Raw genomic sequence first — 26,619 nt, 5'->3', positions numbered from 1 at the left:
CAAGTACTCCTTTTCTCTTTGCAAGGATAGTGTCTCCCTGCAGGAAGGTGATGTGGGAAAGGACTTTCCCAAAGTGAAAGGTAGACTGGTGATCACCCCCCCATATATGTCAACCAGGTACTGGTTATCCATTGACTTAATACTATATGTTTTCCATGAGTTATCAAGTGACTAGACCTGCTCCCACTTAAGTTAATACCAAAACTCCATTGACTTCAGATGGATCAGGACTGAGGCCAAATTGTAAATCACTTGAGTATTATCCACCATCTGCATTCTAACTGAATTTATTTTATGTTCTTTCTTCTCTTACATGCCTCAGCACAAAACCCAGGTGATCTAGTTTTGCAAGTAAAGTGCCTTTGGTGTATGTTATCATACAATATTTTTCTTATTGATCTCATCTTCACAGGCATTTACATGACATCCATCACTGGTGTCCAGGTGCCTGTGGGAGTGATGTTATTTCTGATTTATTACATTCATATACCTGCCTGTCTCTAGGAGCTGATTAATCCTCTGTCCTACTCTTCTGGATGGAACAGCTCAAAAACGGTCCTTTTCATAGTGATGAGAAACCAGGAAACTGCAGAAAACAGAAATGAAACTGGAGGTCAAAAGAGAAGTTTCAGGGATTGGGCCAGGCAATGAGCAAGGTCTTCTATGGAGTGCTTCTGAGCGAGGAAGTTAGAGCTCTGCAGCAGGCAGTTGCGAAATAGGACTGCAAAATAGGGCTTGACCAGAAACTCGGATCTCAGTTATTTTTTTCATTCTGTTTTTTATTTTATTTCTCTTTCTGTTTTATTCTTTCAGTCTTTTACTTGCTTAAGTGACACAGAAGCATTTAAAAAAAAATTAAATACAAGGTACTTAATTATTTAATTAAATGCAAGGTACTTCTTTGGCCCTGATGGAATGGCAGTGCCAGAGCATAGCACTATGTGTCCCACACTGGGGAGAAAGAGTGGAGCATCACCCCTTTACTGATGTTTCCTGCTATACCCTTTTCCAAACTGATGTACTTGGGCAGCTCTGAAAGGGCATTTTGCACATTCAGCAGCATGGACGTGTTTAATTTCATTTCACTGCATTTCATTGCCCCTAGGTACTAGACATTTGAACCTTAACTGCGCTTGCTTTTGTAAATTAAGGTCACAAACTTACTATTTCTTAACTGTATTTTTTTGGCTGAGGAGTGTTTTTCTAGTGGTGTTCAACTTCTTTCAGTGTTTTGAGTGGTTTCCAGAAATATGCTACAATAATAATAGGCCTAACTGTAGAAGCTCGTTGACTCACAATGCAGAGCAGAGGTGAAGAAAAGTGCTACCTTTCAGCTTCTTCAGAAGGTTCTTTTTGAACAGTGACTTTGCTTTAAAAAAAAAAAAAGGGTCCATTCGCGATATGGACTGAAACTGCTAGTCAAATGCACTTGTCAGCTGTAGTGGTGTGGAGCAGAGTTGACATTTTTGTTAAAAAAAAAAATTGCTTAATTTTGAATGCCAAAAAGACACTATAGGGTGATCAGCAAAATGCTGACTACGCCAAACATCTTTCATAACAAAGAATACAAACACTGCAGATCTGCTTTCAATAGCAGTTACAAGGCCCCCTGCTTTCAATAGTTAATACCAAGGCCCCCCTCTCACTGAGGCTTAGCAGTAACAATCAAAATCCTATGCTTAGAATGTTGACACACTGAGCACATTTCGAAAACCCCACATCTGTGTTCTCTATGGATGTTCTATTCTGTGTATCTCATACTCCTAGTCCAATCTAAAGTGTAGCATTTGGAAACGCTGAGCTAATCACTGCTTTTGTCGCCTCTCCTGAAAAGTTGTTTGCAAGACCCATAGTGGTAATTTTGGTAATGCATGAGCTCCTAGATTCAGCAACTGAAACAAAAAGAAGCTGGGGTAGGGTGTAGTTCCTAAAGGTCCATCAGCAAAGCCTTGGAGGGAAGTCATGGGAAACTGAAAATGCAGATGATTAGGAATAAAATGGAATTCTGGGGAGAGAGATAAAAAAGAGATGCCATGAGGAAAAATTAATATGTTGAAGATGTTGAATCCCAAATCTAATTGTATAGGAAAGGTGGAGGGCAGGGGTGAACAGATCAGTCGAAAAAACTTTGAGAAATGAATACAATCTGGAAGCACTGTATTCCCAAAAGAAACATGACATTCTTCGTCCCCTTCATCAAACTGGGAACAGATGAGCACTTAGGGTCGCAGGCAGAAATCCGGAGACTTGCTCCAACCAAGAAAGAAGTTACAAGGCATCTCTTTGCCTGTTTAGCATTATTATGACTTTTCGAGACCTCCATGACTTCTACAGCTGGCAGGTACGACTGACCACAGGGCCGCTGCAGTAGCTCGGGCAGCCCCAGGGTCAGCTGCACTGATTTCCCCCCACCCAAGCAAGAGTGGCGGTCCTGAGCTGCCCCCACCAGCAGCAGTGCATCGGTCCCAAGCTGGCGAGGCTGCCCCCCGCCAGCCGTGGAGGTCCCGGGCCGCCTGCTGCCAGCCGCAGCGGGGGTCCCAGGATGCCCTGCGCCACCAGCGGTGGCTGCCATGGTCCTGGGCTGGCAGGGCCATCCCCTGGTGTGCTACCCCTGCCCCCAGGCAGTGGGTGCCCCGGAGGCCCCCCCAGTGCACCAGCGGGTGCCCCAGAGGACCCCATCCAGCACAGCAGCTGAGCCCCCGGAGCCCTGCAAAACGCCAAAATTTAGTCAGGGGTTTATAGTAGAAGTCATGGACAGGTCACAGGGCCGTGAATTTTTGTTTATTGCCCCTGACCTGTCCATGACTTTTACTAAAAATGCCCATGACTAAATCTTATCCTTACTTATGAGTTTGAGTCAGTGCAAGACTGTGCATTCACTATGCAGCCCCCAGAAACAAGCACTTTGTGCCTGTTATGGGAGGAATCACTGATGTACTGTTTCTACATAGATTCCTGAATGGCAGATCAATAACAGAAGAAACTGTTTCTTGTATTCATCTACTCCTGCCTCTCAGCCAGTTTGGTCAAGGCAGAATTTTGCCTGCCCTAGCCAATGGGATTTTCAACTGAATCCACTCAGCAGAGTGTACAAAATATAATAAAATATATATACAAAGCGGTGCAAGAGGAGGGAGGGGAGAAAAGGGGATTGAGAGTGCTTATGACCTGGATGGTGAAATACACATAGAATTGGGCGGGTAGGTGGGAATAGGAACAGATTTTATATATTTGTTGCAGAACTAGCAAAATTTCCTTGCACGTAGTCAATAATTTTTTTGATGGACAAGTGAGATATGTTTCCCCCCCCCATTTTTATCCTGGTAAAAGGTAGCCAAGAGTTTTGGAACCAGAGCTAATGAAATTCCAGGACACTTTTGCAAGGCTTCTATATGTACCGAGTTCTCTGTCCACAGTGCCTAATTAATTTTTTTAATAGGCAAGTGGAATATTCTTCCCTCCCCTGCCCACCTTCCCCCAAAACTTGTGTCAGGCTAAAGGGCAGACAAGTACATTTTTAGGGCATTTGTGCAAGGCTTCTATAGGTTGGACTCTCTTGTTCAGTATATATGGAAAAGAAATACAAAAAAAATACTCATTTAATCTCTTTTAAATTAAGTACCTGGTAGTGAGCACTGTCATCATCACCTGCATTGGTGGTTCAGTGGTAGAATTCTCGCCTGCCACGCGGGAGGTCCGGGTTCGATTCCCGGCCAATGCAAGTCTCGCTTTTTTGGCCCCCGTTTTCCCCCCAGAATAACTTTGCCTCCATGCTTTTGCCTCGGCGATGGGGATGCGCCCCCGCCGAGGCCCACAACCACAGAAGGGCCCCAGGGCTGCGCGCCCTGAGTCAGGCGGCCTCAGCGCCGAGCTCCGTCAGGAGGCCCGGGCGTGCGGCAGCTCCGCCCAGAGGCCGGGCGGCCCCCGCGCGCGGCTCTGCCGGGACCAGAGCTCCAGGGGCGCGGGCGGCCTGGGCGTGCAGCTCCGCCAGCGGGCAGGCGGCGGCGGCGGCGAGGCGGCGGGTGCGCGAGATGGAGGTGTAAGGAGCCTCGGCGCGCGCGTAGGCCGCTCCTGGGGCGTCGCGTGGGCGCGGCTGAGGGACCCCCCCACTCCCGCGCCGGCCGAGTACCCAGCGAAAGGGGCGTCCCCTCGGGGGCGGGGGGGTCTGGCTGTGACGGGGGAGCCCCTCTGGGGGGGGTCTGGCCTCGGGGAGTGTTGGGGGAGGGGAGCCCCTCTTGGGGGGGGCGTCTGGCTGCGAGCGGGAGGGGAGCCCCTGGGGGGAGGTCTGGCTGTGAGCGGGAGCCCCTCTTGGGGGGGGGGTCTGGCCTCGGAGAGTGCTGAGGGAGGGGAGCCCCTCTTGGGGGGGGTCTGGCTGCGAGCGGGAGGGGAGCCCCTGGGGGGAGGTCTGGCTGTGAGCGGGAGCCCCTCTTGGGGGGGGGTCTGGCCTCGGAGAGTGCTGGGGGAGGGGAGCCCCTCTTGGGGGGGGTCTGGCTGCGAGCGGGAGGGGAGCCCCTGGGGGGGGGGTCTGGCTGTGAGCGGGAGCCCCTCTGGGGGGGTCTGGCCTCGGGGAGTGCTGGGGGAGGGGAGCCCCTCTTGGGGGGGGTCTGGCTGCGAGCGGGAGGGGAGCCCCTGGGGGGGGGTCTGGCCTCGGGGAGTGCTGGGGGGGAGCCCCTCTTGGGGGGGTCTGGCTACGGGTGGGAGCTGGGAGAGGGGAGCCCCTGTCTGGGGGGGGTCTGGCTACAGGAGTGGGATGTGGACTTTATAAGTTATGGGGACCCCCCTATTGGTTGGGATCTGCCTGAAGGGGGAGCTGGGCATGGTATGTGAGGTGTTTGCAGGGGGCTTCCCTTTCAGTTGGGGCTGACTGAGAATCTTGTGTAGGAGGTGGGATCCTGACCCCACAGGGCTGCTGAGGTGAGGTGAAGTGAAATTGCCCCTTAAACCTGGGGAAGTGAGGGTTCCCCTTCACCCATTTGCCAGCTGCTTCCGTGGCCAACGTCAGGGTTGAAGAAGGTGGTGGTGTTTGCACTTTGACAGTGTTGTGTCCTAAAGTCGCAGGGGTCTGTACTCTCCCAACGCTGCACCTCGACATCTAGTGCTTCCCATCATGGTACCACATCAGAATAATTGTGTCTTCTCACCTCATTGGTGCTATGTAGTATCATCCTGTACTGATCCAGAATTGAGGTGGGATGCACGACATGGCTGCAAAGTACCATACGGACCCATGAAATACATGAAGGGTAGCGCAGTGCTTTGTTGCACCCCAAATCTAATCATTACTTCACTTTCTCCCTCTGTAAATTTAAGAGGAACATTGGGGAGGCAGGGAGGCTAAATACTTGGAATATGTTAAAAACTGTAATTATTTAGGTATTGATACTCCAGATCAGGCCAATACTCTTGGACAGTTTGTTAAGAGCTTTCCAATGAGAAACTGCATTTTTGTTTGCTTAAAAAATATTGCTGAAGTTATTTGAGTAAAACACTGTGGGAACAGTTTTAACCCTCTAATAAAACCATCCTCTCTGGTCAGACGTGCATGGACATAACATTCTCCCCATCTTCTTTCTCTGTTCTTGCCATAAAGTAAAATCCAAAGCCTGCTTTTCGGGATCCTTGGGGACCTTTATGCCCGCTTGCAAGAATGGAGCAGACTGGCACAGAGAGGGTGGAAACATAATATGCATGCACCTACAATTCAAAACACAAGAGGCAAGTCAAATTCTTGCCTAGCCTACTAACCTTGAAAGCGATTAAGACAATCAAACAAACAAAAATAAACAAAAAATCAAACAAAATTAAACATCAAAACAAACAAACCAGGAAGTTACTACAGCAGAAGAGTGCTGGTTCACGGCAGCAGTGCTAGGAACTCCAGCAATTTGTTGTATATCTGGGTGCTGTGCATGTTATAAAACACAAACCTATGTATTTCTAAATCGACAGTAGTACACACTTCCAAAAAGTTAAATGAAAAATTAGATTGTGTGTCTCAGAGAGTTTAATCTATTTTGAATTTTAAAAATGAATTCTAGAGATAATAAACTATTATTTATAGAAAGCAAGTTTCATAAATGTTGACTTGTGCTGTTATCTATGTACGTACAGCACTGATTTCTGAGAAATATGGGTATTAGGTACTAGAACCTCAGCTGATGTATGTCAGCATAGCTTCTTCGCTGACATCACTGGAGCTAATGGTGTTCTATACCATCTGAGACGCTGTCTCTCCATTATTATAATTGAAGCTACTTATTGAAATTCAGAAGTTGATACTGAAGAGGGGTGTTGTTTTTATTACAAATATAGGATTGTATTCTGTCAGCCTTAAACCGAGTAGCAACTTTTAGAGTAAGGCCCCTGCCTTGCAAGCTACTGTGCTTGGAAGGACCTCTGTGTATGCATGAAGCAGTTAGCAGGATCAGGACATAAGTGGCAATTCAACATGTGACAGGATCTGGCTCATTGAAAAATTCCTACTCATTCCTTTGATGAGTAGGGCCTATCATAACTGAGGGTCTGATCCTGCAAACAAACGCTTATGCACATGCTTAACTCTACAACCGAGCGTGGCCCCACTGATTTCAATGGGACTGCTCATGGTAGTAAAGTTAGGTATGTGTGTAAGTGGTTGCAGGATTTGGGGCCTAGGATCCTGATCCTGCAGTGAGCTCCGTGGGAGTGGACCTTTGCCCAGTGCTGAGCCCCACTGAATGTGGTGGGAATATTGTGCAGTCCACCCCACGTAGTACTCTCAGCCCTGTTGGGGCCTAGTGGACAAACACCCCCATCTTGTTCGTCAAGCAGTCCTCAGAAGAGGAAAATCTTCAAATAAAATTGTCACAGCGCTCTAGAGGTTCAAAGTGAAAATCTGTTTACCCCCCCCACACCCACCCTCCAAAAAAGTTCACAAAATGTTTTGGTTTAGAAATGGAATGTATTTTTCAGTGTTAAAAGCAGAAGGTGCCGATAATATTTTTTTTAAAAGAAGGGCTCCCATACAGTAATGTAAATAGTACTATATCAAGAAACATCTTTCAGTAATATTTCACTTAGGACAGCAATTAAAGCCATTAATATCTCTCTAAGGGACTCTAATACATTACAGAGTTGGTGTTAAAATCAAGTCAGTTTTCCTTTTCCATTAATCTCTGAGTCTCATTACAGTGGAGTGCTATATGTTTAGACATCTGATATGAAACTACATATTGAACTGATATAAAATAAGTTCTGGTATTTTATGTACATTCTTTTCTTTAAATCTTTTGGTTGTTTTTTAGTACCCATAAGAGGGCTGGGACTGACGTGAAAACTGAAATCTGTACTTTATAAACGGTGCCAGTTTTTCATAAAGATATAACTCAGCATGAATAAGCACACTAGCAATAATGTTTCTGTTGTTCAATTTAAAATCCTACTAGCCTGGCAAAATATAAAATGTTGAGATAATCCAAGGTCTGTATGGGTTTAGGTTTGGCACACGAAAAAAGTGAAAGCCCCTGAACTGTAGAGATATACAGTTTTTAAAACAAACCAATCCTTTGACTTAAATATAGTTTAAAAAACTTATTCTCCACAGACTCATATCCTGTAAACCTTGTGTTTACTGCACATAATCATCTCACTTTTTTAATTGGATGACTTTATATGTGATTCTTCCATGGCATTATTATTATTATTTACAATAAAGAATGTCCTCATCCACAGGGATTTCTGTGGAGACTGACTGAATGCAAAGATTCTAAAGAACTGCATTTACCAAATAAACAAAAGTGATATGGTTCGTAAAACATGAATGAAAACTGATGTGTGTGAGCTTACTTACTGAAGTTTCTCTTGAGTCAGTTTAGGAGGTCCCTTTCATTTAAAAACAATAGTAGAACCTGTGGAAGTTTGTGGAAGGCATTTAGCTTGTTTGAATTTGATGAATGTGACAGTTCTATTCAAACAGTTGACTGCTTGACAATACATTCTACCTTTTTTATATGGTGCAACACAGACGTCCGAGAAAAGCCTTTTTTGTTGTTGTTTGTTTGTTTGTTTTGTATGTTAACTTTCTGTTGTTGTTACTACTGTCTGCTCAGCAGAACATATTGTTCTGATGAAGTATGGTGCTCTTGACTAGTTTTTCTACATAACATTTATTTAAAAAAATAAATTACAGTATTCTCTACTTAGTTAGGGCATGCTTAACTCAGAGCAAACCTGTTTAGCATAGTGAATGTCAATGATTCTTGGTTAATTGGGTCAGAATTATTATATATTTCACTTAATAGGGAAGCATTTGGTTGGTGTTAAGTAATGGGAAGCTCTAAACTTCAGTCTGCTAGTATAGAACTTGTCAAATAAACATTAAAAGAACAAAATAAAGGTGAAGTGCAATGAATATTATTTTATTCTTTCATTTGTATTCTGTATTGTATATATTTTTCTTTTTTATAATGGTCTTCTGTAATGGTTCTGCTTATCACTCTTCACTCAGACAAAACTTCAGGGAGTTTTGTCTAATCCGGGAGTAATGGGGCAGATTCTTAATTAGGATGATAAGCCATTCAGTGGGGGTGTGCAAGTTAAACACTTCATGATGCTTTGTGTGCTGAGTTGTAGCCAAATATTCTTACACAGTTAGTTTGTGTAATGGCTGCATTTGAAGTGTGCAAAAATAAGTAACTCCTAAAGGCAGCAATAGCCAGAAATGATAGAGGATTTAACAGAATTTTGATCCTGAAGATTTTATTAAAAAAAAAAAAAAAAATCTCTGCAATTAACAAAGTGTCCCCTTTTTTAGTGTAAACACATCAGCAAAGAATAGAGAATAGATTTCTGACAGTTTTGTTTGAGACACGCATAATTTTCTCTTTTTCAGGAAAGACGCAAATGCTGCCTTGCTGAGTAACTTTGAGGTAAGTTTATTTGTACCATGATTTTAAACTGACAACTTATCCTTTTGATGTCAGTGAGAGCATGTCCCGGTCCAAATACAAATAGTGTCTCCAGGGAGTTTTAAACAGGATATCAGGGAGATTTGTGTATGACTTGATTTTTCAAGTGTTGAATTTTTTGTTTTTATAAGTTTGGTAGAATGGTATTCCTGGCTTTAAAGGGGACCTAGAAATGCTGCTGTTTGTACTGTTTGCATGGTGAATGACAGCAAGGTTTGATCCCAAATCTGAAGATGAAGGAAAGTGTGGGTCCACTACTTGGTGGGGAAGGAGAGTTAAGAATGCATGACATCAAGAAAGCTGAGGTGTTTAATGCCTATTATACTTCATTCTTTGCTATTGAGGTTAATAGTGACCAGATACTTCACACAATTAATATTAACAGCAAGGGGAAAGGTACACAAGCCTGAACTGTGAAAGAACAGGTTAAAGAATGTTTAGATAAGTTAGATGTATTCAAGTCAGCAGGGCCTGATGAAATTTACCCTAGGGTACTTAAGGAGCTAGCTGAAACAAACTCAGAACTGTTAACAATTATCTTTGGGAATTCTGGCGGACAGGTGAGGTCACAGATGTCTGGAGAAGAATAAACACAGTACCTATCTTTAGAACGAGGAACAAAGAGGACCCAGGCAATTATAAAGCAATCACCATAATATCAATATGTGGAAAGATACTGGAACAAATTTTTAAACAATCAATTTGTAAGCACCTAGAGGATAATAAGGTAATAAATAGTAGCCAACATGGATTTTCAAGAATAGGTTGGTCTGGCATGATTTGTTTTCCTTCTTTGACTGAGTTAGTGACCTAGTAGGTGGGAGGGAGCTGTAGATATGATATATCTTGATTTTAGTAATGCTTTTGACACAGTTCCACATGACATTCTTGTAAGCAAACTAGGGAAATGTGGTCTAGATGAAATTACTATATGGTTGGTGCATAATTGGTTGAAAGACCATACTCAAAGAGTATTTAATAATGGTTTACTGTCAGTCTGGGAGGATATATGTAGTGGGGTTGCATGAGGTCAGTCCTGGGTCCAGTTCTAGTCAATATTTTCATTAATGACTTGAATAATGGAATGGGAGTATGCTTATAAAATTTACAGATGGGAGGGATTGCAAGCACTTAGGACAGGATTGAAATTCAAAAGGATCTTGACAAATTGGAGAATTGGTCTGAATTCAGCAAGATGAAATTCAAGAAAGACAGTACTACACATGGGAGGGAAAAATCAAATGCACAACAACAAAATGGAATAACTGTCTAGGCAGTTGTTAAAAATGATCTGGGGTTTATGGTGGGAAAAGCTAATATTATTCTGTCGTGTCCTGTATGTAAAACATGGGAGATAATTGTTTCACAGTACTCAGCCCTGGTGAGGCCTCATCTAAAATATTGTGTCCTGTTCTGGCTGCACAGTTTAGGAAAGATGTGGACAAATTGGAGAGAAGAGGAGAAGAACAAAAACGACAAAAGGTTTAAAAAGAAAGTAGGCATATTTCATCTTGAAAAGAGAAGGCTGAGGGGAAACCTACTAAGAGTCTTCAATATAGTTGCTATAAGGAGGAGGAGGATCAATTGTTCTTAATGTCCACTGAAAATAGGACAAGTAATACTGGGTTTAGTCTGAAGCAAGAGCCATTTAGGTTTGATATTGGGAACAACCTTTCAACTACAAGGATAGTTAAGTGGTGAAACAGGCTTCCAAGGGTCTTTTTGAACCCCTGTCATTGAAGGTTCTTAAAAACAGGTTAGACAAATACCTGTCAGGAATGGTCTTAGGTATACTTGTTCCTGCCTCAGCATGGGGCTGGACTAGATGACCTTTCAAGGTCCTTCCAGCCCTACATTTCTGTGATCAACTGCTGAATCCATTTTCATGTTGCAGAGAAAAACAGAATTAGAACTGGAGGAAATCTTTGCAAAAAAAAAAAAAATCCAGATGTTTTCTGAAATGGCTGCTGATAGCAGGGTCACTATTTCATGCTTAACTTGAATGATCCTGCAGCTCAGAACTCTCAAATACCTACTGAAATTAAAATAAGTGCTTTAAGAAAAAAAGCGCTTTGTAAGTCTCTCACAGCTTGGTTTTAAAAGATCTTGGAGTAAGTCCACACTACAGAAAAAATGTGTTTTCTTAAGGTGGTAAAATCTTAGTAATGGCCAATAGTTTGTTGTTTGGAAATGTGTTAGTGGGTCCAGGTAAACTCTAGAGGGGAGCCTAGGGTTTACCTTGACCTGCTAACACATATTAGAACTACAACTGCCTTGTCTTCATAAAGTTTTTACCATGTTAGCTAAGAAAACACGTTTTTTCCTAGTGAAGAGAAGGCCTTACTGAGTCACCTCTTTTACAGTCTTCAGAGTGAAAATGCCTTTTTGGTGACGGTAAGATGGAAATGTGACATTAGTATGAGGTGTAAATTCAACCAGGTAACTTGAGGATTTCAGTGCTTTTTTTTTTTAAGGCTTTAAAAACCATACATCTTCCTTCAGATTATTTCCTTGCTGAAGTTTTGGGGTTACATATCCATTTCATCCTGACTTTGAGCTAAGTCTTGAAGTGTTTGACGAGGCCAGAGTATGCCACCTGGCAGTCATTAGAAGATCTTTAATTAAATATTTGGAAGGAATCTTACTGTCTAAGAAATAGAAAATAGCCTATGGTTTTATGTCAGAGGATGTAAGTGTGGTATTAAATGTCTATTTAAAAAATCTACCATTTCAGAATGGAAAGCAAGAAGTATTGAAAAGATTATTGCTTGCAGAATCAGACCTTTCTAATACTTCTCTGTATTCCTTTTCAACATGCAAGGATGTTATGGTAAAATTGGGTATGGATCCTGTCTTTCATGTACAAGAAGAATTCTTGCATTGTGTAAATCTTCTGGCACCCCAGAACAAGGGCCCAGTGCAGTGAGGTGCTGATCACTTTGCATGATCGGACCCTTAATTATAAGCACTAAATATCTACGTTTATTAAATCCACTTTCTGTCCCTAAGTCTGCACCATCATCATCTTAGCGTCAGTACCTCCCCACTATTGCCATATATACCCATATGTGCTGAGTGAGAAAGTGAAAGGAAGTGGAAAATGGAATTACTGATCAGACTGCTCATTCACCATTTCCCTTTCTCAGCATAGTTGTCTCAGCACATATAGCTTTTTAATTCTTTTCAGGAAGGGATTTGCAGTGTCTGCAGCTGTAGGCATTTTAAGCACATTTTTTCAGCACTCTCAGTTTACAGATTCCTCTAAAACTAGTATCCTATTTCCCATCGGCTGCTATTTGTGCCTTCTTTTCTCTGTATTGCAGTTTGGCGAGGGTGTCTAACTCAATCAGTGCCAAGCTAATATTTTGCTCTAAAAATGTTTGAATAAAGCACAGGTCTAAGAGTTAAGAGATCTGGGTTCTATCCCTGATTCTTTAAAAGATTTCCTTGGGCTAGTTGCTTCACCTGTTTGTGCCTCATTTTCATAATCTGCAGACAATACTTTCCCGTCTCAGTAGTGTATTGGTATGGTCTACAGTTAATGTGTACACAGTGCGTTGAGATCCTCAGGTGGCAGGTGCTATAGATGTGAAAAATTATAGGAAATGATATCTCACCTAGGATTAGGGCTAGTCATGTTTCTCCTGACCACAGTTAGAAAAATGCCAACTAGTGTTGACGGAACTGTGCTGACGAAGATGAAGGCAGGGGGACTCTTGCACAATATGCTTTCTTCCCTATCTCCTTTTAGAAGAGAAAATATTACAACAGAGTAGTGCATTGGTTAGAATAAGTAAAGTGTAAATACAGCTATAATTCACTTTCCCTCATTTAACCTGATACTTATTTGTATGTAGGTTTGTGGAATCAATGTCCTCTTTCAAGTCCCAGTTTGGTTATATTTATTTATACTCTATTTAGTATATAAAGACTGCATTTTGTTTGAAGATCTGTTATAGCAACATTTGCTGTAATGGCAGAGTTAGCATTAGTAAACTGGTAACATTGCTCATCAGATTTCACTGTAGTTTTATGAACCAGTAATTTTTACAAGGCCATGGGATTTATAAGTGGAACATGAGTGGGGCTTGTTAAAAATTAAGGAAGCAGAAATAGAAGGGTGTCCATTACTTAGATTTTGTTATCAGCTTTGGACATATTGTGAGGCATGAGGTGAAGGCATTCACAGTAATTGCACAAATAGCTAAGTTGTTCCCAAGCAATGCAGTTGTAGTTTAATATGGTTCTGTGGTTATGGATCCAGTATTTAAGGCAGCAAGTAGCATTGCTGTTATGCTCAAATAAATTTGTAAGTCTCTAAGGTGCCACAAGTACTCCTTTTCTTTTTGCGAATACAGACTAACAGGGCTGCTACTCTGAAACCTGTCATTGCTGTTAAAGTAAGTTTAAAAATTACAACAGGCAATTCAGAAATGGGGCATATAAGCAGTATTTATTTTTGGTTTATTACAACCTTAAAAATAGTACCATCTGCTACTCTGGGCTCAAATATAGTGAGTACAGTATAAATGCTTAGATAGAGAAATACTGTTTTAACTAAATGTTTAGAGAATTCTTTTTAAAGTTTACTCCCTCTTCTGAGCTCATTAGTGACGCACCAGAATGCATTATTCCAGGACAACACATGCACCAGAAGAGTCGGTGCATGGAGACTTTTGGTATCAGCAATGACCCATAAGGATGCATTCTGGGGGGTCTCTGTGAACACAGAACCATCAGTGGACTTTCACAGTGTATAAAAGGAATTTTAAATAGATGATTGAAAACCTTTCTGTCCTGAATGCCTCCCACAGCCTGGCTGGGAGCACTTAAGCGCGTGAACCACTGAAGCCTAAGCGCTTTGCTGCATTGGAGCCGAAAAAAATAACAGAAGTTGTCTTTACATTTTACTACAGTTCTGGCTGTCATGCAAGAAGATGTAGCAACAGTGTAGTAGGTTTGTCAATACTGTATTTTAGAAACTGAAACATAATTTATTTTGAAAAATTCTTATTACATAAAACATTGAATAGTTAATTTCATTCCTACAGTTTTGAGTATTCAAAAACGTGGAGACATCTTTATTACCCCTTTTTCAACAATATTGCTGCTTGTATTTATTTTTTCTAAGGAACTTGTGTACTAATTAAATCTATTGAGGTTTTTATACCATACTTATCACTGTGGCATCCGAGCACACTGCTAAGCTGATCCCAGAAATGCTTACTGTTAAGCATAGTGCTTACTGCAAGCAGCCCCACTGAAGTGAATTTATAGTAGCACCGCTACACGTAGTCGTGTTTGCAGCATCAGGGCCTAATTTCGTAGGCTTGTTACAGAAACACAATTGTAGGGCACGCATTCTTCTTGCACCCGCAGCACACTTGAGTTTCTGTAAAACAGAATATTTTGAATATTTTTCTTTTAATATTGTAGGTTAATGTATACATACATTACACACTATAAGATAGGGCCATATCTTACAGCCCTTATTCCAGCAACACTCACATTGATTTCAGTGGGAGTTTCAATTAAGAACTGCAGGGTGTGGGACATAGGCAGCAGTTGCACAGAATAAAGTAAGTGGCTGATTCATTCTGGTAACCACTTTTTCCATTGGGGCTTTTGGGTAAGGCTTCAACAAGTGCTGATAGTCCATTCAAATATCTACAGGCTTTGGTCCAACACTTTCTACATCTTTTTGTTCAACATAATTCAAGACCAATAACCATAATTTAGAATGATCTGCTGTCTCATCATTTCTTGTATACAAATAATTTTTCCGTTACCAAAATAGAAATACCATTTCCGTTACCAAAATAAAAATACCATTTTAATCACCCAGTCAGTCTCCCAGTCAGGGCAATCTTTTGTATTTGATTGGTAATATTTTAATAACAAATGTTTAAAAAACAGCAGTAGAAAAAATGCTAAACTAGTTCAAAAAATCTTTTAAAGTATTTTAGTAATAAAATACTTTTTTTTTTTCCCAGGTGTTCCAGTTACTTACCGATCTTAAGCAGCAGCGCAAAGATAGTGGAAAACACAAACAGAGCTCTGGCCAGCAGAATCTGAACACTATCATGTACGAAGTGAGTAGAGTTATACATTCCCTTAGCACGTTAGCACAAGTCAGAGGCTGGACTGTATCACACTGTTCATCATTTACAATCACACATGCAAAATTAAGTCTTTGAATTTTCCTACTGATAAACGTTGTTTCAGTAAACACAGATTTTACTTTTGTAATATAACTTTCCTCCCCAAAAGAACAGCACAACTGAAATACAACCACCTAGGTGGAAAGTGCTGGCTAGCTGGTGCACACCATTATGGAGGAAAGGAGCAATTTTGGTCAAGGACAAAGTCCTGCTCTTATGAAAATTGCCAAAGGATTTTTAACGTTAGAGAGCAGACAGGCTGTGGCTCTGGTTTTGAGGTGTCATTCAAAAGACCTCAACACAGCAAACTACATTCAATATATTTTTTTAAGCCTGCCAGCACATGCTGCCGGTATTTGAATCTGTACTTCCAGGGAGTCTAGGCATTTCAGACCTGAGGTTTAGAACACACATGGTCTATCGATTTCTCTGTTAAAAACAAGTAAATTAAATTCTCCAACTAAAAAAGAAACTACTACCTGGGATTACACAGTGTAACTAAATTATACATATACATTCAGTCACTGGCAAATTCAGTGTTAAATGTTCGATGTGTTGTTGGAAAAATCTTTAAAACTATTATTTACTGATGGTTAATGTGGATGAGATGGTTTTGAGTATCTTAAATTAGCAGCTTTATCAAATGTAATTAATTTTAAAAATTGTCGTCTGACCTCTGGTGGCCGTGGAAGAGAACTGTCTTTAATATCACCATGGTTAATACTGGGCCAGTTCCAGCTTTCCTGGCCTGTATGAATAGTCCCATTGACTGCTGGGGAACTATTCATGCGAGCAAGATTTCGTCCAGGATTTCTTTTTTGTTTGTTTTTTGTCTGAAAGGACAAAATTGCAATTTATAAGCCTTAGATTTGATAAAACAGAAGTTTACAAAAATCTAGTTTAATTTTACATTGAAATTTACTATCTCATTCTCACGTGTTGCAAATATATGGGGGAAAAGATCATTCTGTGAGTATATTTACATCTAAACATAATTTACAGTTTAACTCTTTAATCATATTGTTGCCTGTGTATGCAATGCTTTCCCATGCATTTTCCCATCTAGACATTTATTCTGTGCCAGTAGAGAGAGACTAATTCTAGGTGTACTTGCTTTAAGTACTTGACTTAATAGAATTATTTCTGACCACCACACACAAACACTCATAAGTTTTGTGCACGCATGTACCCCCTGGTATTGTAGTCGCTGGATCTAGCTTAATAAACAGGAGCTGAATTTTGATGTGACCATAATATGACATTTTTGTACTTCTTAATTTTTTTTAATGGAAGAAGCAGCAGAGTTTTGAAAAGAAATCACTACAGAAGTGAAATAGCGCTGTGTTCCTCTAATAGAAAATGGTATTTTAATGGGGAAATTGGTAAATAATAGTAATGTTTAGTACATTTTTTATTTCAGAAAAATGCAAGAATTCTCTAGAATCCTGTTATGATCCCAATTCCTTATAGTGGGTGTTTTTCAAGCAACGTCCACAAAAGCTCATAAGTTATTGTCAAATTAAAAAGGGAGCTGTAAACTGCAGTCTGCATATAGTTATTTAAAACTAAAGCAGGGATTCTTCACTAAGCCTTCCATTTAGTTAGGATGACAGGCTCAGATAAGTTGAAAGATGTATTATAATGTCATCTTGGATTCTCATTCATTTAAACAGAGAAACAAAACATAACATATCCTTTCAAGATTATTTTAGTGTAAAAGATAACAGAGCAGGGAAGTGAATTGTCTCACTGAGAATATCTGAATAAATTACTACAATGTCCTTGCAAAGTTTTTTTTAATTATGCTCTGCATAAATAACTTCTGAGCTCTTTGAGAAAGCACTGCCAAATATGCTGATTACAGCATGCTTTCAGCTGTAAAAGATGAAAACATCCTTATGCTGGAAGGCTTTGTTTCAGTTGTGGAGCTCAAATTAGCTATTTATGGCCTGGGAACGAGAGTACCACTGGCAATGAATTCATGAACACTTGGCAGAAAATAACTTTACATGGTCCCAAGGATGAATACCATAAGGTGGTTCTTCAGTTCAGTTTTAACAGCAACTGGATCCCTTTTTAAACAAGGTTTTGAAATCCTCTGTATTGTTAGAATTATACATATACAAAACATTCTAAATCTCTGATGTTGTTAAAAATATCTTGGTCCCAATTTGATCTTCCAGTTAAGATTAGTTCATTCAAATTAATAAAGAAAATGTGTTACAGGTGAATACCCTTTGAATTGCATGTGTTTAAATGCTTAGCACTAAAAAAGGACCTTTCATCCATACACTTCAGTGCACTTTCCAAATCTGGGTAGCTATTATCCCGATTTTACAGATGGGCAAGTGAAGTTACAGGGAGGTTAAGTGATTGTTCAACACTACAGAGGGAACCCTCAGAGTTGGGTTAGAACATAGGAGTTCCTGTCTTTCAGCATTAGACCGTGTCTCTCTGTATGGACCAACTTCAGCAGGGTTTCCTAGATAAGTGCTGGCATAATTTCCATCACATAATTACTTTTTTAGGTACTGCCTGTTGCTTATACTTTCAGAGCAGAAATGAATATGGTCTTAGTGAATCAAGGGAAATCCAGATGACTGTGCCAGTTATGACAGCACATTCCACCTTCTGAACGAGGTTAAAGAACTAAGTTCCCCATTCAGACTTCTCTCAAAAGGAGTGTGGAGATTTTTCACAAAATAACTTGTTTCATAGAGATCTCATATGATTCATAAAGCAAAAATAAATGTGGAGTAACTTGTTTTTTTCCAACTTTGTGCAGACATTGAAATACATATCCAAAACACCATGCAGATTCCAAAGTCCTGAGATTGTGAGAGATTTCCTCATAGCAATGAAAGGCCATAAACTAACCAAGTAAGTAAAGATCTCCTTTTGAGTATGTGTATATGAGTGCATGAGAATATGCAAAACCAGTTCTTCATAAAAATAATTTAATAATTTGTCTGCTTTTGCTTAACTTGTCTAATTCAGTTCACGGAAAAATGAAGGACAAAACTAAAATTCTCTGTCTAACCATCCTTTTTTTTCAGATGAACACCTACACACATGCACATTTGGTTTAATTTGATGCTGTTTGCCAAAATTTTCTCAAACTGTTTGCCTGTATTTACCTTATAGTGTTCAGCATGAGTTCTCATAGTCAAAATGCAAAGAAGTTTTAAAAAATATGTTTGCTGAGGTAGAAACTGTGTGAGGTGGATGGATTTTCAGCAAAATAAAAAGAGACACTAAGAGAAACCTCAGTGTGTTGAGTCATCTTGCTCATTTCTATCCTCAGAAAAATAAATCCATTCCTAAAAAAACCTGATGTCTCCCCGGCAAAGAATAGGCATAATAGTGTGACTGAAAATAAGGTCCCCAAAGAGATGTATGGGAAATGTGTAATCTGTTGAAGAAACTAATTCTTACCTGAGTCTGTGAGTTGTAGATGCTCAGCAGCTTCCCAGAATTGTACCCTCTAATTAATTAATGTTCAGCAAATTAAAATACTTCTTTTCCCCCTCTGTTTTCCTTGGACACTAAAGGTGTGTCTGCTGTGATTTTCAGGAAATGTGTTTTTGTTCACTTGAATCAACACCCAGACAACAGCCTTAGTCTCTTCTGGGGAATTCAGAGTGGAAGTTTGACTGGCTTCCCTCATACTTCCAACAAGCTTCAAAAACATTTTTTCTCTTAGGCATTAGTGTGAATGGGTGTTCCTAGTGCCTGAAATGCCTAGGTCTCCTGCACACCTCATCAAACTGTGAGTGAAGCCTGTCATACATTTTTAAGCCTGTCATACATTTTTAAGCTCATGAGAACTGGGAGGAGTGAGTCAATTTTCTCCCTCTGCATAGCTTTAATCTGTTCTCTTTTTCCATCCTTCCTTTTTCAAACACAGCTTTTCACAAAGGCTCAGTTGTTTCTAAACCACTCGCTTAACTCCACAAGTGAACAGTGTACTCCCCGTGGATTCTCTGACTACTTTTTTCTCCTCTGGAGATTCCGTAAAGAAATCTTGCTCTGGGGAGAAGACTAACTTGGTTCTGTCCCAAAAAGACACAAGTTAAGATTATCTGTCGTATACAGTACTACAAGGGAAATGCTTACTTCTCTGGAAACAGCAGTAACTTGGGCAGAAAGAAAATTCATTCAACCCATGTGTCTTGTGCCCAGAGTGTTAGTGACATTTTGCTGATCATTTAGCATCACTCTCAGTGTTGACATTGAGGTACTAGTACTGAGAACCCACCTAACTTAAACATTTCTGCTTTTATTCATTTCAATGGTAGTCAACATTAATTGCCCAGATACAATGCTGGCATACTATCTTACAATGGAGTACTTTACATAGATCCTGTAAACCACATTCATGCAACAAAATTGAAAGCACTCTAGGGATTTCTGAGCAAATTACATAATCTAGGAGGACAATTTCACCTTCAGGCATTCAGACAAGGTCTCCTAATCCCTTCCAGGTCTGACACTGAAGTATTAGTGTGTATGAGAAAAGTCTTTACTATAAAGAGCTGACACTGAAAGTGAGAGAGTTTTTCCTGAAATCCCCATGGCAGTCATTTTCTTGTGTAGGCAGCAAGTGACACTGAATTATATAGTGTACATTTCTCCCTGTGCTGAAATACAGTATTTCTCAGGTGGACTATGACTGTTTAACATGTGTTGAATGACAATCATGGCCCTTCTTGGCCTAGCTCCACCCTGCCTATCATCTTTCATTTGCTATCAAAAAATTGACTTCTGCCTCCAATCAACCCATGATGCCAGCTTCCATAACCCACTCGTTAAATTTTCAAACAAGTGATTTCTCCGATGCTGCCCCTCACACTTGGAGAAGCTCTGGATGAACATCAGCAAAGCTACTTCATTATCCTCCTTCAAATCCTGTCTCAAAACGCTCCTCTGTTGTGATGCCTACAAAAAACTTGACAGTGGTCAGGGTACTGGTGAGCTGAGACCACTGCCTGTCATGCTTACCAATATTGTTTCATTGTTTCCTTGTGCTCCCCCATCTGTCCGTATCCATCTGTTGTTGTCTCTTGTCCTGTACTTAGATTGTAAAGTTTGGAGGAGCTGTCCATCTGTTCTGTATTTGTACAGCGGGTAGCAAAATGGGGCCCTGGTCCGGGGCTGAGACTCCTAAGCACTTTGATAATACAAATAATATAATAATCTATGATAGGAAGAAAGAATGCTGTACCAAAAGGAAAATGCTGGGGAACTTTAGTAAGGCAGGATAGCTGGGATTTTCAAAAGCACCAGCATGAGCACAAGTCTCATTAAAAGTCAATGGGATTTTTGCTGCTAAATCACTTAGGCATTGTTGAGAATCCCACCCAGAATAATTGTCTGAGTTGGAATGTGAATAGGACTTCAGGGTTTACACTGCTACTCCTACAAAAAAAAGTCATTCAAGTTCTGTTTTTGCATGATCTTGGGACTTGTTTCCCCTCTGATCTTTTCTGTTCATTTTGTCCAGGCCAGATTTACCAGATCACATCTGGCAGCCACTTCTCCAACTTTCGCCAAAACATAGAAAGCATATGGTGATGTTGCACTTGTAAGAGAACGGATTCAATGTGATTAATCTTATCTCTTAACTTCCACGATTCTATAAATTAAGGAGAAATAACTTTGTTAAATATATTACTCTATTTAAAAAGAAATCCACAGTATTATTTTACTAGGATAGCATTTGCCTCTTTAACCATGTAACCATAGTGTTAATAACCAGTGAGCAACTAAGATTCCTTAACCGCATTTGCTGTTTTTTCACTCTCCTCAGTGCTATTTTTTCACTCTCCTTACAAGATACTTCTGATTGTACATCCCCAGTCAACTGCACTGGTTCCTGTTTTGGTAAAATTGAGCTATTCTTTACTCTCCCATCTGATCCTAATCCAGGAAGAGGATTGAAGAGTGAATGATTGACAGATTTTTATCTTGAAGACTTATTTTAAAAATCTTATATGTCGCAGCCTCTGTTACTAGTTCACAGGTTTAGTCAATAGTTCGTGTTTTGGGCCTTTAATATATCTGTTTAACATGAGGACAATAAAAAGGTGTCCGTGGCAATCTTGTGGCACTAGTTCTTTCACCTGTGTTTTGTACCATTGCCAAAAAAGGGTGATCTTTACTTAATGTGTGAACTGAAGAGGTATTGTATTACTATCAATCCCTGGGAAAGTATCGACTACTGTCATGATGAATAGAATGAAGACCTCAGTGGATGAAATATTACGAGAAGAACAGGCTGGGTACTGTCCAGGTAGATTATGTTGTGAACAGGTATTCACTCTTCTGCAGATCATCGAAAAAGCTACTATTTGGTAAAAATGGATCTTAATCAACTGTATTGACTTTAAAAAGCATTTGATAGTGTCACAGAGAGACTGTGGAATATTGCTAGAAGCTGTGGGATATCAGACAAGCTGATCAACATAATGAGGAGTTTGTATGATGGAAGTAGATGTGCAGTAAGATCGGATAAGGCCCTGGGTGAGTAGTTTGATGTTGTGACTAGAGTTAGATAAGGGTGTGAGTTATCACCAATCCTCTTTGCATTAGCAATAAATTGAGTGACTAAACAGACAACACAAGGCATTGTGGATGGTGTAAAATGGGTTAGTGGAGATGAGTTATGTGATCTTGACTTTGCCAATGATATTGCTTTACTAAGTATGATGTGGAACAAGAATGATCTTACTTCAGAGGTAGAATAGGAAGCAACAAAAATGGGATTGAAAATAAATGCTGAGAAAATCAAGATTATGAAGGTAAGAAACTGGATAACAGATGCAAAAGTGTATGTGGATTGAAAAGAAATTAAACAGGTCAAAAGAGTTCTGCTATCTGGGCAGCGTGGTGATGTTTGAAGGTGTCTGTGATAAAGATATTCATACAAGATGAGGAAAAGCAAACATCATGTTTTGAAAGGATGAACAACATCTGGTCAAACAGAGGTCTCCCCATCAAACTAAAGAGAAGATGATACCATGTGATTGTACTGAGCATGCTACTGTATGGAGCAGAGACTTGGCCAATGACAGAGATTGGAGGCTTCTCATCACAGATGGCTGCGGAAGAGAGAATACATTTTATAGAAAAATAAAATAACAAACGTGAGAGGAAGGGAGATGACAGAGCAGGACATGTTAGAAAATATCATCAAAGAAAGAAGGCTCAGATGGTTGGGAGAGGTACATCGTATGGAAGTTGGGAGATGCACTAAGCAAACATTCAGCTGGGTATTAGAGGGAGGGAAGAGAAGGTGAGAAAGGATAAGGAAGATCTGACAGAAGACAGTGACAGGAGGATCTTGGATGTGCTGGTATCACTAGGGAAGAAGTAACATAACTGGCAAATGACTTAGTCAATGGAGGAACTGTACCGTCTGATGCGTCAATGGCACAGGAAGAACTAAGGTATGCAATTCAATAGAACTATGTGAGAATGAGAAACTTTTTCCATTTGTTGTTGCGCCCATTGAACACTAGGGGGAGCTGTTATATAGCAGAATTTTAGATAGGTTTGTTAGCTCAGTGACTGTCTATGGAGAACCACCTAACCTACTGCTTGAGGTAGCGCTGCATGAAGAAATAGGCCTCTATCAAGTAAATTATTTTTATTCTGCCTTCCCTCTGCAAACCAACAAGATGAGTAGCCATGGAAGCGCATTGCCCTTATGGCCAGTCATTGTGTCCTAATTTCTTGTAATAGTTTTATAGTTCAAAGCATTTTAATGCTGGCGTATGGTGTGATCCCAGTAAAATAACTGCCACAAGCCTTTTCTGATTCCTCATAGTGGCCTTGCGGGACCGGTGGTCTGATCTGATCTAAGTTTCTCATTATTGCTGCTGTGCTCAGTGATGTTGATGCATTTTCCAAAACACACTTGTTGGGCGTTTAGTGACCCCTGTAAGTTTATTTTTCAGTCCTCTCTTAAAGAGAGAACAAAGTAGTAAAATATACTAAAACAATTTAAAACCTCCAGTTTTTAGTGCTTTCAGCCAATTGGCTTGCCAACGGACAGTTTTTCAAAGCCATGCAAATACCTAACTCACTGATACAGTCTGACATGAGATGTAGCCATACTTGGGCCTCAGCAGCATTGGATGAAATTCAAGGCTTGGAACAGAGAATTTAAAAGTAAAAAAAGCTATAAGCTAACATCACAGTAAATTATATAACTACCTTGTTGAGGTCTTATGCTTTAATTAATTCATTAGTTCGTTAGCAAATCCAGAAGTGTTGTATTTGGAAATATGAGGTCTAGCCTGCTTGCTTGCTTTGTTATTTCCTTTCTTATGGGTTTGTTGATAATAGATTTATAGCTTTGTATTTGAGTATTTTGGCAGTAACTCAAGGAACCTACAGGCCACATCCAGTATGAGCTAAAGCAGGTTAGCATACATATGTTTGTAACCTTTGACATAGATAAGTGGCCTACCGATTGCCTTCTATGCACTTAATGGGTACACCACAAAGAACATGGAAATAACAACCACCGGTTCAGGCCAGAAATAACTGGATGTGAGAATGAGTTAATTGTTGTTAATACGTATGAATATGTCAGCCTATAGAGTAAGCATACCTCATAGTATGTGGGTGAGGAAATTAAATTTGGACATGGAAGGTGGGTACATAGTGGTCAGGCGCTAGAAGAGGGGCAAATCACCATGTTTAGTTAGGTTTTAATTTAGTTTTTCTTGGGTCTTCCTATAGCTTTCTAGCTCTCTAGCTTCTCCTAAGTCAGGAATGGACAAACTTTTTGGCCTTGAGGGCCACATCTGGGTATGGAAATTGTATGGCTGGCCATGAATGCTCATGAAATTGGGGGTTGGGGTGCAGGAGGGGGTGAGGGCTCCATCTGGGGGTGTGGGCTGTGGGGTGGGGCTGGGGATGAGGGGTTTAGGGTGTAGGGGGGGCTCAGGGCTGGGACGAGGGGTTCGGAGGGTGGGAGGGGGATCAGGGCTGGGGCAGAGAGTTGGGGCGTGGGAGCGGGGTCACGGGTGCAGACTCTGGGCAGCGCTTACCTCAAGCAGCTCCCGGAAGCAGTGGCATGTCCCTCCTCCAACTCCTACTCAGAGGCGCGGCCAGGCAGTTCCCAGCCAATGGGGTGGGGGCAGTGTGTGGAGCAGAGCTCCCTGGCTTCTCCTACACGTAGGAGCCGGAGGGGGGACATGCCGCTGCTTCCAGGAACTGTGCAGAGCTAAGGCACGTGGGAGCGCCAGAGCAGGGCAAGCCCTGGACCCCACTCCCTGGCGGGAGTTCGAGGGCTGGATTAAAACATCTGAAGGGCCAGATGTGGCTCCCGGGCTGTAGTTGGCCCACCCCTGTTCTAAGTTTTTCATCTTCCACTCGAGAATTGAGGAACCTGGACCATTGGACTCTTTTGGCATGCCACTGTCGAGGCTAGTCCTTTGCCTCTTACTACCAGGTTATCAAGGAAGGGTGTGAGTATGTTAACCTAGGAAGTTTTATCGTAAATGATATCACATATACCTCTAAGAGAGAACGTATTATTTCCGTTTTAATTCTGATTGATTACTTTTCCATTTGATTACTATTCCATTTATGTCAATAAAAGTCTTTTATTGTATTTTGTTCCCAGCATGAGTGTCCTTGTCATACGTCCCGAGGGTCCTTGCAAGACTCTGTGTAGCCTGATTCTGGGACAAGAACCTTACTAAGTTCTGATCAGATCAATTGGCGAGCCTATAACCTTTATTAAAATAAACAATAATATTAATACCCTAAAATTAGGCAACAAGGGGAAGATACTGTGCGGCACTCTAGATTAATTTTCCAGGCCTAGTCCTCTTTAGAAGGATCTGATATTTTTCTATGTGGTTGTTAATGCCACTTCACTTAAAAGAGCATGTATCAATCTTACGGTTTGTAATTGAGCTTAAATCAAAACTGACTGTTCTCTCACTTTTTCTTGCCTGTATTACCTATGTAGCTTTTATTTTGGGAGAATCAATTTTTAGATATCAGGTGGACCTAAAGATTTGAAAGTATATTACGGTTAGGACCCAGACATTATCCTTTTAGTTTTTAAACCGACAAATTCAAAGAAATTTGGATCTGAAGATCAGTAGCACTTTAAAATGTATTTCATGCTGATTTTACTTTTCCCTTGTCGTTGACAAAAACTATAACAAAGCAAAACCCTTAAAATGTTTAAGGGCGGGCTGTGTGTTTTGTCACTGCTATCTCCTCCAGAGTTTTCAGAATGAAAACATTTCCTGGAAGACAAAATGGTACCACTTAAGTAACAGCATAATTTTCTAGCTTCCTGAAGAATATCCATTGTACTTCCCATGCTTCAGTGCAATTGTAATTGGGCATATTATCTATAGAGCAATTCCTGTAATCTTCATTCCAGCCAGAGGCCTACTGGGGAGTCTTGGCTGAAGTAGGAGGATTGGATTTAACCCTATGAGTTTGAAGCATGTGATAAAATATAAAGTAGTGGTAGCATATGCCACAATATGATTTTTCTTCTAGCAGCTAGAAAAATCATGTTCCTTAAGTATAAATCTGCCTCCATGCAGCGGGAGGAAATTCTGATTTTTAGCTCTGAGTGGTGGACCTTGGTGCTGTTAGGCTACTCTGCCCACTTGTGTAGATCTCCACCTGTGTTGCAAGAGGAGACTACCAGAGCTCAGACCTGCTGTACAACAGTTGTATTAGACTTTTTTTCCCATGAGAATGTGGAGAACTTGAAAAGGACAACCTAGGGTGGTTCTTCGAGTGATTGTTCATGTCCATTCCAAGCAGGTATCCGTGTGCTAGGGGAAAAATTTTCTGGCTGGCGTGCACACGGCGTGCACCCAGGGTTTTGTCGACTCCTGCCCTGGTCCCCGGACCATCTGGTGGACATATAACCACCATTCAAGGCGGCAACAGACCTGATGCACCTCAAGGTGCCGTCCCCTCTCTCCTCCCCCCCAAAGGAGAGACAAATCTCTGGCGACCGTATGCCCTCTGTTCCACTCCAGGGGTAAGCCAACCATGATGGCCCGTCGGAAGTGCACCGCTCCCCAGAATTGGGTCGTCGTTCGTTGGCCACCCAGGGGACTGCTCCTCTATGGTCTTCTTATTTGGAGACCTCTCAGTCGGAGGTGGACTCAGCTCGATCTATCAGATTGCGGAGCAGAAGGTCCAGGTCCCAGCACAGTCACCAACCATACCCGGCACCATGGCAGCAACAGTGGCAACCACCTGCTCAATGGCCCTTCTGGACACCCTGGTCCGCACTCCAGAACGGTGTTGGTGTCCTTGGCGTCGTTCGTGCCACAGTCAGCACCGGCACTGCCGATGATGGCATTTCCCTCGGGCGGAGTGGCCCCACCGACTCCCATGGTTTCGCCACTGATACCTCAGCCAGCTCCGGCACCGGCTCTCCAGGAAGCCTCAGCTCCGTCCCTACTGACGCCGATGGTCTCAGTCCCACCGGATTCATCTGCCCCGGCACCGGCTGT

The 26,619-nt window shown here is 41.3% G+C and overlaps 1 protein-coding gene and 1 non-coding gene across 2 annotated transcripts in view; both read left to right on the top strand.

Annotated features, from left to right (window-relative positions):
* Positions 1 to 3,650: 3,650 nt before the first annotated feature.
* On the top strand, positions 3,651 to 3,721 carry TRNAG-GCC (transfer RNA glycine (anticodon GCC)). Its single transcript has one exon. It is a non-coding gene; the product is annotated as a tRNA-Gly (tRNA).
* A 34-nt stretch (positions 3,722 to 3,755) lies between these two features.
* The window catches only part of CRCP (CGRP receptor component), a 40,956-nt gene continuing 18,092 nt past the window's right edge, over positions 3,756 to 26,619 (top strand). The window contains exons 1-4 of the mRNA XM_073315997.2: positions 3,756 to 4,039; positions 8,870 to 8,906; positions 14,939 to 15,037; positions 17,892 to 17,986. Coding sequence (XP_073172098.1) covers positions 3,771 to 4,039; positions 8,870 to 8,906; positions 14,939 to 15,037; positions 17,892 to 17,986 — 500 coding nt within the window. The 5' untranslated portion in view covers positions 3,756 to 3,770. The remainder of the gene's footprint in view (positions 4,040 to 8,869; positions 8,907 to 14,938; positions 15,038 to 17,891; positions 17,987 to 26,619) is intronic.

This window comes from Lepidochelys kempii, chromosome 17, assembly GCF_965140285.1.
Source record: "Lepidochelys kempii isolate rLepKem1 chromosome 17, rLepKem1.hap1, whole genome shotgun sequence".
In the NCBI taxonomy this organism is placed as follows: Eukaryota; Metazoa; Chordata; order Testudines; family Cheloniidae; genus Lepidochelys; species Lepidochelys kempii.
Note: the sequence above shows the minus strand (reverse complement) of the source record. Positions and strands in the feature narration are given on the sequence as shown.